Below are 20,885 nucleotides of genomic sequence, written 5' to 3' on the forward strand. Positions count from 1 at the left end.
ATACTAAGTAGTTTGTACTTCTCTTGTCTGGGAAAGAAGCATGCCAACTGGAAAGACCACAAATTGCTCACAGAAAATTAGCTCACTAAGCTAATTTTTTGCCTCCATAAATTCCCTTCTCTTTTATAAAAACAACTTTTCTCAGCAAAAAGTGTAACTGCTTTCTCTAAATTAAAAAAAATGCAAGGAAATATATCTCACATAAACATACTTATGCTAGTATTCAATTTTCCAACTAAAATTCAACATTTTATCATCTATAATCTTCAAATATTCTGCTTTTCAACTTCTAAAAAACAACAATAAGACTGTGAAAACAGGATTCTACTAGGAATTCTTTTAATAAAAAGTGTTATGGGTTGCTGTTAGCAAGCTACAGATGGGCATTAATATGAACCACCTGTAAAATAATGTCTATGTGTTTGCAGAAGCTGTGTCCATCTCTCTAGTCATGTATTTAATCATCATTCTTCTCTGTCCTGTTAAAATTACAATTTGCTAATAATTTTTGAGATTCCTGAGAACAACACTAAAATTTTGGGGGGTGCAGGAGAACCTAGACCTAGGTTTTGAGTGAGGAGAAAAATGGTTTACTACATGATTGGAGAGTAGTCATAATTTAATATAATATAAATAAAATCTAAACAATGAAACCCTAGCATGCCACTTTAAGACCAAGAACAACCTGCAATTTAGAAAGGGTTTGGTTACCCCTGATTTAAATGAATTTTTATCTCTTGGTAAGTGCTGGGAGAACCGAACTGGTGCTGGCTGATAAATAAAATAAAAAAATAAGCAGAGCTAGATTGATTAATACTTGGATAGAGTCCACCAGGGAATACCAGTGCTTTGGCCAGATGGCAAGTTGAGAAAACATCCCATAAGACAAGAGCAACAATACAGAAGATAAATATATGTCCGTGAGGTCACCAAATTTGACTCAGAGGAAACTCCCTTTCTACCCCCCCCCCACACATGTGCATGGACACACCCACACAGATGGAAGTTGCAACATTAACACTGTTAACAATTCTTGTTCCTCATCAGATTTCTAAGGAGACTTTTAACGTCACAGGAATTGTTTTACAATTTAATTGGCTCTTTGCTGTTTGTCTTTTTGCAGTTTCAAGACAGACCAACTCAGTGCTACACACATTGATCTTTACTCCCTCCTTTTCTTTTCTAGTTAGGGAAAAAGATTAAGATGCATTTCTGAGACAATAATTTCTATTGAAACATATCCCTCTAGCACATAACCTCTGATAACTCTGATAACTCATAAGATTTCTCATAATAAAGTCAAATTAATTCTAATTAATTAGAATTGTAAAAATTGGGCTTATCTTGACCAGCCTTCATACCATAACAATATGCTATTTAATTAGAGGAAACTAAGTAAGAACTCTAAGGACTTTTCTCCATTGCTTAGTTCTCTCCATCTGTCACTCAGCCAGAAGAAATCTAAATCAGAGTAAAATAAGGAGATATAATGGCAGACAAGGAGCGGGCCACCTCAGGAAAGGCGGCACAGGTAAGAACCTTCGTTAGGGATTACCTTGTGAGGATGAGAGGTGAAATGTACTTATTTCTGTGCTTCTATCATCTCCACAGAGAGCTGGCCGGAAACTCTTTTTTTGGGCGGTGGATTATGTGAACCTTTCCAGTCTGGATTCAGGCCAAGGCCAGGCCATTGAAAGCCACCAGGAGATCATGGAGGACCAGAATCCAGACATTAGCCCTGCTGCTGGCCTGCCAGAGGTCCTCCACAGACATGCATAGCATGAGTCCATGATGACCAATAGATGATCAGTTCATCTGCTTTCTACAGGTCACCTGCATGTGCCTCCATCCACACAGACTGGAAGAATAGCAGTTGTCCTCACCCTTAACTTTCTGCTGGTGGCTCTTTGGCAACTGCCTAAACTGAAAGAGATTCCTATGGATGACCTCTGGCAGGTCAGAAAAGGGAACATATAACTACTAGTGGGAAAACACCACTTTTAAAACCTTTTTAAAGGAGAAAGCATTGGGGAGAACCTGATTCTAAACATTTTGAATAGAAGCCAGCTATGCACAACACTAATAGTCTTGTCCCTGTTAAGTCGCCAAGAAACTTCCCTTTCCCCATGATTAGAGCAGTAAACACTTTCTGTTTGGTACTGGTAGTTCTAAAATGGATGTGGATTATGATTACATCTTATTTCATGCAACAGTCTCTGACATAACACCCCCAATTCCCCCTCCCCCCATCATTTTAGAAATTACAAATAAAACCTCAAGGGGATCTGACTGCCTCAGATATGGTGTGGGGGTGAAATGAAGGCAAGATCATGAGGACATGGTAAAAAACAAATTGTTGAGGCATGTTCACGGCATTAAATGCAAATAGGGTAAGGCTCTTAGGCCAATTGTGAGAGCTGCTATATGCAACATCAGAAAAGATATAGTACTACTCACAGGTGACTGGGATGTAAAATTTGGCAAAATGGAGAAACCTGGACTCAAAGGAAGCTTTAGATTGGGTAAACACAATACTGCAGGACTACATATCAACATAAATAAATGAATACCAGTGGAATCAAATAGACTGCATAATAAGAAACAGAAGATGGAGAACTACAATCCAGATGGCCAGGACACTTGTACATATATATTCTGGAACAGATTGTGAATGACTGATTTCTAATACATGGGTTACATTTAGAAAATTAAAGAGATAATGTGTATCATCAAGGTATGACTTTGAGAACAACCAGTCAGAATATAAAATCAATGTAAGAAATAGATTCAGCATGCTCATCTTATGCAAAGAACCTGAGGAGTTATGGGAAGAGATGAGACATCATAAAAACCAAAGTGGAAAAGATATTCCCTTAATTTCAAGGAGGAAAACATCCAATTGGCATTCATAACAAGCTATCATGATACTCATGGAATGACAGAGGATGGATGTAAGATGACTGAATGCAAACTTCTAATGTCCAGCAAGAAAGGATAGAGAAAGATCTCCCAAACAAGAATGCCATAAATAAATCAACCAACCAACCACCAGAGGAACATAACATAAATAGAAAAGGAAGGAATCTGTTTAAGAAAGAAAAGTATGGCTAAGGAATGAATACTCAAGAGTAATCAAGGAAGAGATCTGATAGAGATGAGATTAAAAGAAGATGGAAAAACTACTGAAACCCTTCACAATGTGATGATCAAATGACATAAACAATTTTAGAGGGAAAGAATATATTGGGGAAATGATGCCATTAGAAAAAAAGGTATGATCGGCAATAGATCAGCCATCAATCAGGAAAGTAGCAGGAATGGATGAAATGACTTGGAAGTGCAGGAGAAGAGATAATTAAGGTGCCAACCGCTCTATGCCAACAAGTATAGAACAAAATTGTGTGGCTTAAAAAAACTTGGAAAATATTGGTGAATATACAGTACTGATATTAAAGAAGGGGAATGCAGAGAATATACACACTACCAAAGTATTGCACTAACTCCTCACATAAGCAAAGTTATACTTTATATCTTATTAACAGGACTAGAGCCACACATAGATGGAGAGAGAAGTGCCAAATAAACAAGTTGCAGAAAAACCAAAGGACTATGAGACCAGATAGCTAACAAATATATAATGAAGACGGAGAATACAAGAGGAGGTTTACCACTGGCTTGGGAATTCTGGGAATTGAAGTCCACACATCTTAAAGTTGTCAAGGTTGAGAAACACTAGTCTATAGCAAGGCCTATGTGTAGAGAATGCTAGAATATGGAACTCACTGAGCCTAATAAGTGTACCAAAATATCTGATTATTCTTAATAGAAAAGATTCCTCAAAAGGACAATCTACTATAAGAATTAAAACTGAAGAAATTGATCAGTTCAGAATACAAAAGGAAGTGAAACAAAAAATGCAAATAGTCCCCACTTCTGTTCAGCATATACAGCAAATCTAATACAAGAAATGTGGGATTGGAAGAAATGATAGTCAGAATCAAAACTGGTGGTCAAGCCTCTAATGATTTGAGATAAGCAGACAGCACCGTTTCTTAGACAAAAAGAAAGTAGAAACAGAAAACAAAAAATAAAGTTGAATGATAAATACTAAGAAAGCAAAGGTAATGGTAATTTACATGCTTAGTGAACTTACAGTTAATGGTGAAGAAATTAAGAGAAAGAAGACGGTCATTTTTGAATTCTGGATTTGGAGATGATTGCTCAGGGTCCCAAAGACTTTAGAAGAACCAATCACTCAGCCTTGAACCAAATAAAACATGATTGCTTCCTTGAAGTGACAATCAGCAAGCAGAGACTCACATGTTTGAGGGCATGTGATGGAAGCAGATGATGGACCAAAAAAATGATAAGTGGAGTCTGAAGACCTGGTTCTGCTGCCTCGCTTGGGGTGGAGAGGGGAATAGAGCTACATGAGGATGGTTGTTATAGACCACTCCTCCCACACTTGGACTGTTTTAGATGTTTCATCGCTTGGATTTTTTATTCTTTATTCTTTATTTCTATTTATAGTATTTTTACTGTATTTTATTTTTTGTATTATTCTGATGGTTTTAATCACTTGTTGTAAACTGCCCAGAGGCCTCCGACGGGAGGAGATGGGCGGGGATAAATTAGATAGATAGATAGATAGATACATTAAAATAAGGTAGATGGGCACAATCAAAGAAATTGCTAGAATGTTCCTGGAAAAGTTACAAATTATTACTAAAAACAGGGCACAATGGTGGTCATTCATACTGTCACGAAGCATCAAAGCCAACTCAATGGAATCTAACTAATTGGAACATGCACTTAGGACTTTAAATGTATAACAAAACTCAAAAAGTGTGCAATGCTCTTTGAAAGCTAGTTTAGGGTTTTTTGTGGTATTTAAACATTAAATAAAATGAGGTGGGCAAGAATGCCTTTTTCTCTGAAAACATCTGAAACATCTCTTCTGTACTCAACCTTTTTGGTTCATTTCTATTTCATTGTACCTTCACCTAGATTAAAAATCATTGCTTTGTATCCATGCTGCTAAAGCACTACAAGAGGAAATGCTAATTATGTTAATAAAAGCACTGCTCATTATTTTGTGAAAAGCAACAGATTTGTAAAGCTGAAATGCCTAAGAGATTATATATTCATACACTGTAACAGTTTATAAATACAGGGGTGCTAGAAGGCAGTCATTTGTTGCCTACTCTAGTATTTCCCTTCTAAGAAAATAGGGCATGTAATTATTGAGCAGTTAGTAAATTATTTCCCAGAATTCCCTTTAAGTTCACACTACAGCAGGAAATTTTAAAGCCTCCTGTTTCATCAGTACCTTTATATTTTTGATACACAAAGTCTCTGGAAATTACCCTTGTCATTTGACAAAATGTGTGGCAACTGGAAAGAGGGAGCTGCTTTGTTTTAATTGGTAGCCACCCAGAGTCCCAAATTTACATAAGTGGCCGTATAAATTTATTAAATAAATAAAATTTCTGTATTCCTGCCTCAATTTCTTATCCTCATAACAACTCTGTGAACTAGGTTAGAATGAGAGATAATTACTGACTCTAAATCACCCAGTGGGTTTCACAGCTGAGTGATGATTTGAACTTCAGTTGGACTCATACACCATACTTATTCATAATGTGGTTTGTTTAGTTTAGCATGTTAACATGATTTGCAAACCAAGTTTGTAGCTTAGTGCAGCATTCTTATATTTAATTAAGCATAGATAAGCAAACTACAGATTAACATGCTCTGTAAACCTAGTCTTAATTTCTCCAGTCCTAGTCCAACACTGTTTCTTATCTTGGAAAGTTAAGATATAAATAATACTGATTCTAGGTACTTGATTCTAGGTACTTGATGATGTGAGAGCCGAAATGCCGACTTTGGTATGATCCACTTGAGCTGCTAATTAATTATGTTCTCATGGCATTCCATAATCAAGATGATGCCACTGAAAAAAATCTTTCCTTGAGTGTTGCCCAACATACTTGCAATAAGAAATGAGGCAACAAGAACTTCAGAAGATTTCAAAACTCAGGTAGGCTGGTACAGGAAAACATCTGGGTCCCAAGTTCTTTAGTGCTTTGGGATTGATACCAATATCATTAGTTGGTTCTGCAAGCAAATAAGCAACCTATCACTAACAGGACTAGCTTTAGCAAAGAGGACGGTTTTAATTTAGAGTAAACGTGTTAGAATTAAGTGAACAAAGTTGAGGCAAAGAGTTCTTGCACCCTTTAAAAATTATCTGAAATAAAAAATCAGAAGACATTAAATAAATCTCCAGTAAACAAGAAAGCACATTGCTTTGCAGATGCTGTTAAACTACAATTCCCAATGTTCCTTACAACTGGCAATGATGCTTGGAGCTGCTTGAAGTAACAGTTCAGCAATATCTGGAAGCCTGCTGGTTCCCTAGCCTGCAAGCGTTACAAGATACACAACACTGCCCTTCAGAGGATAACCTGTCTAAAGGAGTTCTAGGTTTATCTGTACACATTCGACAAAATATTTCCAAACACATATTCATCATTTGGTGCAAGTAAACTCATATTTCACTCCAACAATGGATTTTAAGATCATATATTAAAATCAATACACAAAATAGCTTCTCTAACCCCAAGAGAAAGTAGGCATTTTCCTTTCTAACCATTACAAGGGCAAGAAGGAAATCAGTTGCAGCTCAACGTATGAGTGGGTCTGAATAAGTAAAAAAAAAAATGTTGACAAAGCAATCTTTGGGATGCTTGAAAAGTAATTTCTTCAGAGCTGGAGTTCACCCATGTCTCCTGAGCCACTTACCGATGGCTCACTAGGTATCAGTATGGAAGATGCAGCCTCACAAAGGGGTAATGGAATCAGGGGGATTCCAAATCAAACCTGAGACTAGCTTTTGGGTGGAAGTTGTTCTTATACAAAAGAAGGGATCTATCTGCCTGTTTTCACAGCAAAATAATTTGGAGGTCACTAATGATGAAAATAAATTTTAACTTCAGTGTTCACTCTTCTAAACAATTATCCTTCAGCTGATTCATAGTCCATCAAAAGGGTAAATCTGACGACAAAAGCTTGAATCATTAGTGCTTATGTACCTAAATTACTGTCTCTAGAACTGGGAAGAGCAAACAGCTGTGTGCCAGATCCCTAAGTCTGTTGTCAAAAATAGTTGCTCCTCAGGAATTCACATCAGGTATGTGGCTACTCTTTGAGGAGAGTTTGTAGAAAGCCCATCTTTCTCTCTAGCTTATGATTTAGCTGGAGGGAAAAAGGAGTCTGTTAATCTTATCGCACAAAGCAAAGTTTTTCCAAATATTTTAAGGAAGTTACTGTATGCTTATCATGAAATACTAGAGGAAGTCATTTATTGTAGAAGTTACTACAGGGCTTTTTCTCTTACTTATCTGCAGCAACATACTGATTTGTTGGCCATTAGAATAACACACTTGGAGGAGTAAAGGGGCAACACGAACTGGTTATGCTATACAGCAAAGTAGTTATGAAGCCAGCGAGGAGGTAAGTACAAAGTAGATAGATTTCTGAAGGATGGTGTATGGATTAACTGTTGTAGATAGATGTAAAAACAGACCTTCCCATGTCTCACTGTCAGTATTCATCCCATAAGCTATGGTTCACTTATCCATAAGGTGGTTACACTGTGCATTTTCTTGCCTCTCTTTTCAGCAGTAAATTGTGCGGCACAGTGATGGTGACATGCCAGTGAGTGAAACCACACTTTACAGGGACAGATGTATGAATTCCAGTAGAAGAGAATATATGTAGCTCAGGATTGAACTGCGGAGTCCTTGATGTTCTCTGAGCTTAGTTGTTTGCTTGCAGACATTTCATTGCTCACTTTCCTGCCAGTTTTGGTGGGTTTGTGGTTTTCCAGGGCAAGCTACTGTATATAAACAGGGAGCAAACCCCACGCTCACTTGTACTGATGATGTTACCTAGTTGGGTAATGAAACGTCTGCAAGCAAACAACCAAGCTCAGAGAGCACCAAGGACTCCACAGATGTATGAATGTGATGCAGAAGCACTACTTAGAGCAGCCACCCCATGTTTTCCATAAAGTGCATTCCTCAGAGTGCTCATTCATGTATCTTCTCTTGGTCAGCTCTTCTCCCTTTGGCTGTCTTTTGCCATTCCACATTCCTCTTTAAAACATCTGGATAGAATGCATAGTTCTTCATGGAAAATATTTTATTTAAATAAACTTGGTTCTCCCATAAAAAGAAGATTGTCACCTGTTATCACTGATAATTGTTATTAGCTATAATTGCTGTTAGCAGAATAAATATATGTTTTGTTCTCTGGAAGGAGTGATAGTGATTATGGCAAATTAAAAGCTAAAACTTGGGCAAGGTCACCTTTAAAAAAATATCTTAAGATTACAGCATAGTATTTCCACTGTTGTTATTGCTTTCACATGCATTTCCTTGGCTGATGAAAAGTACTTCTGCTATCGATTTATCCATCAAGACAGCCCATCTAGTCCAAACATCTGTGTCATACGGTAACCAACTAGATGCATTTGGGAAGCTCACAAGCCTGGATTGGAAGTGATAGCTCCTTTCCACTGTTGCTTACCAGCAACCAGTGTTTAAGGGATGTGGCCTATGAGCATTAGGACGTGGTGAACTATTGTCAGAATCAGTAGCCATTGATAGCTTGATCCTCTGTGAACCTGTCTAATCCCCCTTTAAAACCATCCAAATTGGTGCCATTACCACAATTGCTGGGTCTTGCTTCATAATTTCCATGCCCAGCTAAACTTGTATAGGTATTATATGTGGAGATGCTGCACACAACTAGGCAGCAAGCCAACAGTGAATCTGGTCACAGGTGCAGGCATATTTCAGATCTCCCCACTGACTGGCTTCTTTCTTGCTTTATTACTGATATAACCATAATAGTGTAATTTAAATTAGGGAGAAATACACTGAAATGAGACCAATATCATTAAATACAATAGATACACACCAAAGTGAATAGGTTAAAAGTCCTCTCCAATCTGGGTGACATCTAGGTTTGTGGACTTCAACTCACAGAAGTCTCAGTAATGGTTATTCTGACTGAGGAGTTCTGAGAGATGAAGTCTATTCAATTAAGGAATACTAAATTTGACCATGCAGGCAAAACTTCAACTAAGAAAGGGGTAGTAACTCTTGAAAAAATCTTTTGCTAGCCTGGAACCAGAGCCTAGATACTTGTTCATTGGTTTGGAGGAACAAAAACCCACTGGATGCTTCAAAATCCATGTGAAAATATTGTATATATTTAGAGTTAGCTGGATCACAATAACAGAGGTACTGTATTAATAAATTTCCCTTAAGTTCTATGGGTGCTTCCAGATCAGGCCTTTATGGAGCAATTGCCCTGTTGTATTCATGGAATTTACACTGAATCCAAAGAACAATGCCTTCCACTGGTACTTCCTATACTACGTTTGAGAGATATTATTTGATAACTGAAACCTTAATTAATTACCTAAACATGGTTGTTCATAATAACAAAAAAAGAGAAACCATGTTGCTACTTTCAGTTATATAGGGCATTTCAACGCTAGTTAATGAAAGTGATCCAAGTGGCAATTTTGTAGTAAAAAATTAAAGATGTTCTTTAACCAAACAAGGATCATCCAAGACCTAAAGATTTAATCTAATAAATAAAAGCTATATATAAAAAATGGTTTCTATTCATTTTCAAATAGTACTACACCTTCTGTTCAAAAAACACTTGGTGTTTTATTTATTTCTAGTATCTTAAAATATCTTATAACTGGATTATATTGATATTTTTATTATATATTTTAGGATTAAACTGGCCTGATAGGATTTCAGCCTATTCTAATGGACATGATGTTTAAAACTTGGACAAATCAGCAGTTCTTCCTTATATTATATTTGCATCTACTGCTAAAGGAAACCGGATGAGAAAAGAAAATTTTGTCTAGTCATGGCTCATTATTATGAGCCATGTCATTCTGTTATAATCCAGAACCAGCATATACAGAAGAAAAAAAGTATTCTGAAACTCTAATGGACTTCAGTTTGGTCTGCTGCCTTGTTTCAACAACCTACTATATTTATTGTAAAGTTAGAAATTTCCTGCCTTTGTTTATAAATATAAATTGAATCAACATTACATGTTCCTACTACAGTTTGCTTTTATGTAAGTTGGGTGCTGTGAGAAATGAATTGAAGACTATAATTTTAAACACATTTTTTCAAATGTAATCCCCACTGAGTACAAAGGGAGTTTCTTTTAAGTAAAGGTTCATATAATTACTGTATCTTGCAAGTTAAAAAAATCATGGCAGATTTGCTAGCTCAAATGGGCAATTAAAAAAAAAGGACAATGGGCTTTTGTTGTAAGCATTTTTGTACCATGTGGCCCAGGGAAATGTTGCAACACTAAGTAAAATAATACAATTATGCATCATTAGATGCATGGTACTGAAAATATGAAAGAACTATTCTTGTTTAAGTACTAATCAGATATTTAATTTAAAAGTTCACTTTTTTCCTTACTGCGTAATTCTCCTTTCACTACTTTAGAAGTGTTATCTTAGGAACAGATCACATATTTTAAAAAAAAATCAGAAAGAAATGGAAGTGCACGGATATCAATAGCTTTAAATCTGCATATGTACATAAAATCACTTTCTGTGAGTTGATAGTTAATTACTCTTCAAATTATTATGACTGTTGAAAAGTATTTGTTACATGTTTGCTATTCTTTCTCCTCAGACATCTTCAGATGCAAAAGGATCCAAGTCACCCCATCCCTTAGGCAGGTTCTGAGCTACAGTTTATATTACAGTTTATGTCATCTTTGCCCTCCACCTATGGAAAACAGTCCCTAAAGGGTTACAAAAGTGAATGTTGAGAAGGTGCATGTAATGATGGCCAATAATATAAACAAAAAAAGCAAACCTCCAGTACATACAGAAGTAGAAATGAATTTTGTAGTTCAGCCAAGAATTAATGTTTATTTCACTTACCGGCAGCATCCATTTCCTCTTTTATCACAGAGCCAGAAAGCAGCTATTATTCCTTTTCTATTTTCCTCTTCTGTGCCTGCTTGCTTGCTCTCTTCTCTCCCCCCTCCCCACTTATAAAGCTCCCTGCCAGCTTATTAGACCTTGCTGGCAGTTAGTGCACACACCGACTACAGCAAATATCGCCAGGGAAATTTATCTCCCTCTAAGGATGACAAATAACCATTAGCTCCATTATCAGCAGACTGTGCAAGCCTATCATCATAGAGATAGCCGAATTCCCCAATGGATTCCCTGTGGGGATGCGACGGGAAGAGGAGGGAGAATTCAAAATCAGCAGAATGGCACAAGCCACTTTCCAAACTCTTGCAGTTAAAACTTCCTTGAAATAGATGCAAAAAAGTCCAAAGAGAAATCTTTTGAATAGGGATAGTTATGTCCTGGATCAGGAAACATGAATCAGCTTTTTACTTTGACTTCTGAAAGCTTTCACCATTACGAGACTCTCCTAAGAAAGAAAACAATGGACTGAATTTGGGGAAGGACAACATACAAAAAAATACCACCATATTTGAACTGCCAAGAAGCACACTAAGTATATACACGGTGATCATTATTTTTTATGACAGAGCCACTGTACCAAAGTGGTATCTATGTTGAGTATGAACTAGCTATAAGAAACCAGGAAAGATTGTTTGGGTTAATTGTTTGGGTTAAAGTTAAACAGTTAATTAAAAATGAAAGTGTATTCCAGTCTTCCCAACATGGAATTCTCAAGATGTCTGGATATTTGCTCATGCTAGTTGGAGAATTATGGAAGTTGAAGTCCAATCCATCTGAACGGCAACAAGGTAGGGAAGGCTGGCCTAGTCAATGACTGAGTTCAACCATAATACTAAACTGAAACTAAATAAATCGAGTTGAATCAAATTCAGATTTATTTAATGACAGTCAACAACCAGCAAGGTAAAAACACAGAAGCAAAGACCAAATACAACAAAAGCGGTGTATCAGTTATACAACTTTTAGGTCTAAAAAAAGGAAAAACTGAGCAAGGCACAACAAAACAATACACTGTAAATCATAAGATAACATATAGAATAAAATAAATACACAATAAAATAAAATAGAGAATATTGTAATGTCATCACTCCACGATTAGGACATTTTATGCTTTCTTACAGAAATCACTGCAGATAAAAACAGTGACTCCATCAGTGATGGTGGGGTTTTCATGGTGGGATTTTGAACCCCCTCTACCTCATAACGAATCTGTTTTTTGTTAGGAGGTCAGTGGAAAAATACATGCAACAGGGTCTCAGGTTCATTCTGATCACAAGGACAGCATCTCTCCATGAATGGGGTCCAACTGTATCTCCCACCTAGTACTGCAGAGGGTAAGGCATTGAAACGAGACAAAAACTTTACAATGCGCTGGGCAAAAAAACAAACCTAACAAATGACATTATAGAATGTAAGATATGTGAACCCAGGCAAAACAGAGGAAGAGAAATCTTATGCTAGGGATTATGAGAAAAAGGACTGAAAAACATCTGCTGTTGTGAAATCTTTTCTATAAATCTATACATTTAGAATACTATGTACAGTTTTGTTAACTATATTAAAAAAAGGTATTTCAGACCCCAAAGGAATGTATGAAGAAAAAAAAAGAGGGGGATCAAGCTATTCCAAACATGAAAACTAATGTCAGTGCTCAACTTGGTTTGAAATGATGGGGGGCCTTGAAATATATACTTCATGTCACTAAACAGTACATCAAATAAATGCAACAGGTAATACATATATTATCATACCAAACATCCTACTGTTTTTAGAACTTGAAAATGCTGCAGTCCATTACAAGATATCACAGAAAGCATTCATGGGGAAATAAAAAAATAACAAAAATTAATATTGACTTTATTAATTTATTTATTAATCAAATGTATATAGCTGCCCATCTACCAAAAGGAACTCATCTTCCTTCTAATCATATAAGTAAATACGCTGATCAGAAAGTTGTACAATAGCATGGTAAAAATTAATACCATTGCATTCACTACTATATATAAAACAATTAACATCTACAGTACAGTGTTTTTTCTGTGATATATCTGAATTCGAATCTGATTTCCTCCACTGCAGTACAGATACAGAACACTAAAAATTAGCCTATCTTCTGACATGAGAATGTCACAGAATGACATTTGGAGTTGTCAACATTAGCAGAGGCATAGAAGGAAAATGTCACAATGTTTTACTTCTCCCTTCATTGCCACACAGCAATAAAAGCTAAAGTGGTATTTCTATTTGCAGAATTCTTTTCATTATAATATTTCAGCAGGTGGCAATACCTAGCTGATCTTGTGTGGGCTCAGAAGCTGAATAATGTCAAGACTGCTCAGACTGGATGGGAGCCTTCTAACTTAGTCAGTATGCAAACTTCAAAATATGTCTACTCATTTATCAAAATCTGGAAAGTTGTTTTAGTGAGGTGGTTACAATCACAGTATTATATGCTACTGTGTTTCATGATTATCAAAACCTTTTTTAAAGCAAATAATAGAAAATATTGATCATATCACCAAAAATATGGAAATAAATATATTCCCAAAGTCCAGCCAAGTCGTCATCTGTCAGTTTTAGAATTTTACAAAATCTGGTACCTCTAGCATTAGCCATACAATCTAAGTAAAATTCATAATTACAATTGTGGATGGCTGCAGACAACAAGGACTGGTGGAATAGACTTAACAGAATCACAACAGAACCAAAAGAGTGTTTTCTGCCATTCCTTTTCTCTTTATATAGCAGTGTAGCAGTACTCCCTGAACCCGCAATCACAAACTGTAACTGTCAGCTTTTTAATGCATGACAAGAGCAAAGTTGGACAGAGACACTTCTTGAACCAAAAAGAAAAAAAAGTAATCCCACCTTCTCAGGATTTAGGTTTAAGCATGTTTCTAAAGAAAAAATGCTAGGATTTGGTCCAAATGCTTATACAAGAAAAAAGTAATGAAGGGGGAAAACTAATATCCAAGTGCTTCTTTTGAAATTTGACACAAGAATGAAAAGCAATACTAAAATGAACATAAATTTTAAGGATTTCCCCTCTTTAAAAATGGGAAGTGTTACCTGCTATTTTAGGGATAGAATTAATTTAGTGATGTGTCCAGGGCCTGTGCCAAGACCCCTGCACTGGAATCTACACACACACACACACACACACACACGATGTGGAGTTCTTGGTGTTCTCTGAACTTGGTTGTTTACTTGCAGATGTTTCATTATCCAACTAGGTAACATCACTGCACTGATTAATTTTCTTAACTTCTGTGACAAAAATTATGGCAAAAAAGTGCAAAAAAAATGTACTTGGGCCTACATGTATACAAAATTACTTTTTCTAGCATCAGAAAGACTGGTTTTTCAACTGCAATATTTTTCAAACAAATCTTTATTTCAAGAACATATGCTAGCAATAATATAGACTCAATGACAACGTGCTTTTCAAATTTCACCATGGAACCATATGAGTCATGTGATCTACAGATTACAGGGATCATAAATTTGAAGGGGCTGGATTGAAGCCAACTGCTGGGATCAGGAAATAAATAACTTAAATCTAGGCTGTTGAATCTGTCAACAGACGAGGGAGAGAAAGAAACAGACAATGCACCAACGTTTGAATGACTAGTGTGAAAATAGTCCAATTTAAAAAAAAAAACTCAAGACACTCAAAAAGCTTGGAAATATTTGATTTTAAGGCTATGCCTGCTGGACAGAGTTCATGAGGACAAAAAGGAGAACATGTCCTCCTTTTGCTGGATGTCTGGTAACCCTAACTTATAAAGATATAATGAGAGAAGAGAAATGTTAAATCTATGCCAGCTTCCTTGACTCTTGTAATTTCATCGTGATTCCATGTCAGATGGAAGCTTAGCAGATATAAACAGGAGAGGGAAAGGACCATTTTTGCATCTTTGCAGGTGTAAAGAAGTTTGACAATAAGTCATGACAGAATAAGACTAATTAGACCCAGTTTGATATAGTGATTATAGGCATGAAGGCCAGGAAAACTTCCCCACCTTGAGTTATTTATAAAAATAATAAAGGTGTGATTAAAAAAATAAAAAAAATTTAATGCTAAGATAAATTACCCTGCTACATGTGAAGGCCAATAAATATTTCCAGTTTATGAAGCCCTAGTTTCTTTTCTTGCCTTTTTGGCAGATAGGTAATGGCATATCTCTACTAATAAAAAGGGCTTTCTTAAATGAATTATGAATTCTGAAACACTTGCATCTTTAGCACTTAGAAGAGAATGCCAAGAAATGATTAACAGGAATCTTGGGATCTCTTTCAGATTTTCTTCTGCACATCCACTAACTCAGAGCTGAATTTCCTAACCTTGTGTCTCTTCTGATTAAAGGCATCCTGCAAATGTAAGTGATTTTAAAAATCCAAAACTATGCCTGTTCCTCGTTTAAAATTTTACTTAAGTAGCAGGAGAATGCAGCCATACACTTACAATATGTATTTCCTTATAATTAAATCCCATGTGGTTTAGTATAGCTTATTCACATGTAAAGGGATTTCTACTTCAATCATTTAAAGATCTAAATCTCCTTCTTATACAGACTCTGGAAAGCATTTATAGCACTACTGGCTTTCTACTTTAATCACTGGAATTTTTTTTTCTTTTGTATCTTTGTTTACCTGCAAAGCTAAATTATTTACTAATGATACTGCAAAAATGTTGACCAACATGGCTTCTTTATCCTGTTTTTAAACACGATACTTCTGTCTTTGTAATGACAAAGATCCAGAAAATAAATCTTAAAGCAATTTTATTTATAATTTGTCATATACTGTATGTCTATCACTGCAAAATCAAAATGTCAGTAAAACAGCACCATAAAGAGATGACATAGTCATAAGCTGTATGTTTTTCTGCACATATGAAACAAAAATAGCAAAAGTGCCATGGTAAATATAAGCTACAATTCAGATCATTTTAGAAATATGGATAATAGAATTTAAGAATTAAGAATTTGTTCATTGGCTTTTCAGAAATTATTGAAAGCAGAGGGGGGGGGGTTGTTGTTGTTTTCAACAATGAATGTTGCCATCTGTTTATTGGTTGCATTTTTATTGGCTTTTAAAAAATTTTCACCTATTATGTTTATGGTAGTTTTCTTATACACAGTATCTATTTATTTTTATTTTGTTTTGTTCCATGGATGTTTAAGTGTCATTTGATGAGATTGTAACCTGCCAAGAGTCTTTTGACTGCAGCAGGAAGAAATCAAATAAATGAATGAATATCCATCTTTTGTGTGATGCATTAAATTACATGTGTAAGATTTTGATATGTATATTGGAGGGCACTTGCATTATAACATTGTACCAGACCCTTTGGAGTGATACATATAAACAGTATGCATAGAAAAGGGACAAATGCTTTTTTCAGAAATGGAAAAAATAGGCACACAAACTTACAGCCCAGAAGATTGTAACTGATGTTGCCAGAGGCTTCAACTTTATTAAAACTAGTAGGGCCAGGTAAGGCTAAAAAAAGAAAGATGCAATTGCTCTAGGAACAAATGTTGGCAATACAGTAGTTGGCATTGAGGCCTCTGAGTCAGTTCCACTTGTCATTGTTTCTTTATACCATTAGGGGGTAATACAAGGTTAGGGCCTGCTAAGTGAATATTTATGCTTCTGTTAAGTATTCTGAAATTGTGATTAACTCACTAGCAAGCTGCAATTCAGGTACTATTATTATTTGAAGTCCTTGGCAATGATGCAAAACACACCGAACAACCATATACGTTATAGAAGAGTTGGTGGGAGATAGAAAGCATATCGCTTATTATACAGTTCTTTTTTTCCACCCGGCTGGTCACCCATTCACAGGATGCCGCGGGATGCTGTCTATTTCTGTCAGGGAGCACAAGTCAATGCTGTTTGGATGACGTGCTCCTTGGGTAGTAATCAAGCTAATAATCTACTGTATTCCTTACTTTTCCCTTCACAATAGCATCCCGTTGGCACTTGCACTTTAACTGCTTGTTTGGAATGCAACTGAAGATACTGTAATTAGCACTATAACATTCAAGTTTATATTAAGACCCTGAATGTGGTGGGGGAAGCAATATTACTTCTTTAATTTATACCCAAGATACAGACAGTTTTCAGCAGGAGTACTTGCTTCAGGAGAAAAATTAGGCATCCAAAGAATTCCCAATGATGCCAAGGTAAGCTAAATAATACACTGAAGATTTACAGTATTTAAGACACTTCTGAAAAAGCAAGAATATAGAAGCGGTACATGTTACTTATAATGCAAATGGAAAAGTTTAATAACAAAACTAAAAATATCCAGGCAATCTCAAATATTATAACACATTTAGGTTTCAGTTCTATTCCAGGTGCAGGAAGATGATAAAATATTTTAAAGAAACAGGGAGAGAGAGACAGAACTGTAGAACATTTCTACTGTTGTAGAATTCTACAACTACCAAGAGAAGTCAGATTTGTAGAATAGCTATTGAGAACATGTCTTCATTTTTCAGAGGTGGATTAGTCAAATAAGTAACAGCACATTCTTTGATAAAGGTAAAAATGCCTGTGACTGGTGACTGTACATGCAGAAGCATGCAGCTTTCTTGGTTTACCCTTGAAGGCACTTCCGTGATGTTTGTCAACCTCCCACCTGGCAAAGTTCCAGCAGCTGTTTCCCTGCTGGTTCTCCCCAATTCTTCTCCCAGTTCTTCCCAGTTTTTAATTTATCAAAACAAGTTTGGGAGAACCAGCCTATTCCTAGCAGATGTCATGAGTAAGGATGGCGAGCAGGAGGCTCCCATCCAGGCTGTAAAGCGCATGCGTAGCACTGGGGAATTAGGTAGCCATTCCAAGAGATACCGATCGGGCCCACCTTAACCTTTGGGGTTTATATGTCTGGGTTTTTCCCACGCTTCTTCAGTTTGTTAGGAGTTCCCTGTTATGTAGCAACAATAAAACACTAGAGACCTGTTCCTTGTCTCAGCGTGGTTCCTGGCTGTTAGGACAGCAAATGCTGTTATGTCTTTAATAGATTATTTCATTTAATTACCAAGCTGACAACCTAATTCGCCAGTAGGAACAACAGTGCTATAAGTCTGTTAGTGTCCTAACAGTCAGAAATCACGCTGAGACGAGGAGTAGGTCTCTAGTGTTTATTACTACTACATTAACAGAATCCTACCAAACTGAAGAAACGTGGGAAAAACCCAGACATATAAACCCCAAAGGCTAAGGCGGGTCTGATCTGTGTCTCTTTGAATGGCTGCTTAATTCCTCAGTACTACGCATGCGTTTTCCCCCCTGGATCGAGGCCCCCTCCTGCTTGCCATCAGTACTCATGACAGTTAGTCTCTCAGTTCCTTCAATATATGCAAGGTTTTACAACACCTTTCATTAAGCTTTTTAAAAATCCCATCAATGTGCAAACATGGCTAATATGTTAATACTAAAACTTTCAAGCAGGAAATTAATTACTTTTTGCATTTCTCAATCTCATTATTTTAAAGCTAAAGAGCTACAAACATTAACTAGACAGAAGAACCAGTACAACATACTATTATTACATATTATTTATATGAAACTATGACTAAATAGCAAAAAATTAAATAAAACATATTTCATGATATGGATCAGTTTCTTTAGTTATTTTGAATTATATTTTAATTTAGACTAAACATCTTAAATTTATGCTTGAATTCTGATTTCTAAAAATATAACATAGAAAGAATCCTTGACATCTATCCATATTACTCTACATGCATTTACAGACAGCTCCAGAAGCGGTGAAAATCATATTTAATATAGCATATGCTTTCTCTAGAATTGGCATTCTGTGTTTGCTTAATATTTGATACAGCATCCATATAGTTTCAGTACCTGCTAATCTAGTTTAGTCAGATAATAAATACTGTATACCATTATGGTTTTTAAACTAATCCTTTCCTTTTTGACACTTTGACATTTTTTCTTGCTTTCTCTTGTTATAGGTAATCAGTGATTAAACGTTTGTTTTCATAACTGAATAACTTTTTTACAATTGTTTCATGATCAGTTTTTCTTCTCAGAAAAAATATCTTAAATTAATGGTTTCACTTCCAATAATAATAATAATAATAATGCAATAATTTGGCCATTTTAAAAAGCGAGAGAGGAATTTTTGGCAACAAAGATTCTTGCCAAATACTTGTTCAGTTGGAGCTTTGATAGACACCTTTCAAAGGAACAAGTGCTTAGATCTGGCTGGTAGGATATATATTGGTATCACAGGCATGGAATAATGGCCAAGCTTACCAAAGAAATGAAGTTAACAAACCTTTTGTCAGTCCTGAGATATAAGGTGGAGCTGTAAGGTGTCCACAGGGTGTGGTAAAAAAGATGGTGACCACACACATTAAAAAAAACAGTGGAGCTGTGATTGCACTGTCATGGCCACCATCTTCACTTTTTTTACCACATCCTGCAGACATCCCAGGGTAGCTATGTAACCATGCAATCTTGCTAGCAGGCAAGTTTTAAGTGAAAAATTCTTTTAAACCACTGAAGCTACATATCTAAATATATAAAAAAAGTTATTAGGAAAAGGGGAATGCCAGAAAAAAAAGGAGGGGAAGCAACAATCATACAAACCAAATCCTGAATAAAACCAATAAAATCACCTTTGTTAAAGTAGTTATTCTCACATGCTTGAATAAAATCTTGGATTTTAGAATATGGTCAGAGTTCATTACAGTGAGGATAGCTGGAGAAGGATCTGGGTCTTCTGCACAGATGCTGATAGGCAGGCCCTGCTTGCCACTTCAGCTGCTTCTCTTTGAGTGCAATTTTTCATTTTATAGAATGTACAAGATAACTGACAGGCCATGCCTTTGAGCAGACCTACTGTTCTTTCACTCATTTGAACAAGAAGTTCCACCTCTGATGCCAGCAAACCAGAAAATTACCTAGTGCCTGAATCCACCTTCCTAATGACCCTATGACTGAATGGCAGGTTCCCATGGGCTTACTTCCATCTACTGAAGAAAGAATTGGCTTTGGGAAGATAACTTAGGAACTGGGAAAGCAGTGGCCTAAATAACGTACCCAAAAGGCATGCTTCTCTGGAATTTATTCAAGAATATGTAAAATAAATTGTAGCTTTGCCCTCTAACTCTTGCAAATAATTGCAAACTAGCTTCTAGCACAGTATTTTCAAACGTATCTTCACAACACCCACAACTGCTTTGTGAATATTTTATAAGAGATTCATAGGACAATTAATTGTACAGTTAATCCATGTTCTTAGTTTTTTATGCACTTCTATGTCACCGTGGCATATCCTTAGTCTGAATATCTCAAGTAATGAGACACTTTAGGTTATTTTGAATAAAAGTGAAAAGTTAGACTTAACTTTCAGATAAAATTATTTTAGGAGCTTACGTTCTGACCTGGATATCAAATAAAATGAGCTTGCAGGTGACCTTTATTCAAAACAGACCTATTAACATGGTGATCTGGGTCCAGATTCCTTGGCTGTGATGTATCCTTAGTACTGCCAGTCTCCTGGATCCCTCTTCCTGGGGGATTATAGAAAATCATTGTAGAGCAAGATGGGACTACAGCCTGAGTGTGCATGTGTCTGGTTCCTTGGTCAGTCACTGCCCACAGATATACCAAATACACAAAACAGCTTGTGAATTAATCCAAATGGCTATAATACATGTCAATTCACATAACTGAGGCTACAGAATTCAAGTAACACCCACTCAAACATGCCATTTTTTAATTCTACCTATTTTGGACAATTCAGAAGGACATGTAATATAAATAAAGG

General features: G+C 36.2%; 1 protein-coding gene across 3 annotated transcripts in view; it reads right to left on the minus strand.

Moving 5' to 3' along the window:
- Positions 1–20,885, minus strand: part of PHACTR2 (phosphatase and actin regulator 2) — a 99,555-nt gene that overhangs the window by 68,330 nt on the left and 10,340 nt on the right. Inside the window, exon 1 of one of the 3 annotated variants that reach the window (XM_063309144.1) lies at positions 11,012–11,165. The exons of the other annotated variants lie outside the window; for them this stretch is intronic. Coding sequence (XP_063165214.1) covers positions 11,012–11,024 — 13 coding nt within the window. The 5' untranslated portion in view covers positions 11,025–11,165. Of the gene's footprint in view, positions 1–11,011; positions 11,166–20,885 lie in introns of those variants that run through there. 3 annotated transcript variants of the gene reach the window in all.

The sequence above is a fragment of the Candoia aspera genome, chromosome 1, assembly GCF_035149785.1.
Source record: "Candoia aspera isolate rCanAsp1 chromosome 1, rCanAsp1.hap2, whole genome shotgun sequence".
In the NCBI taxonomy this organism is placed as follows: Eukaryota; Metazoa; Chordata; class Lepidosauria; order Squamata; family Boidae; genus Candoia; species Candoia aspera.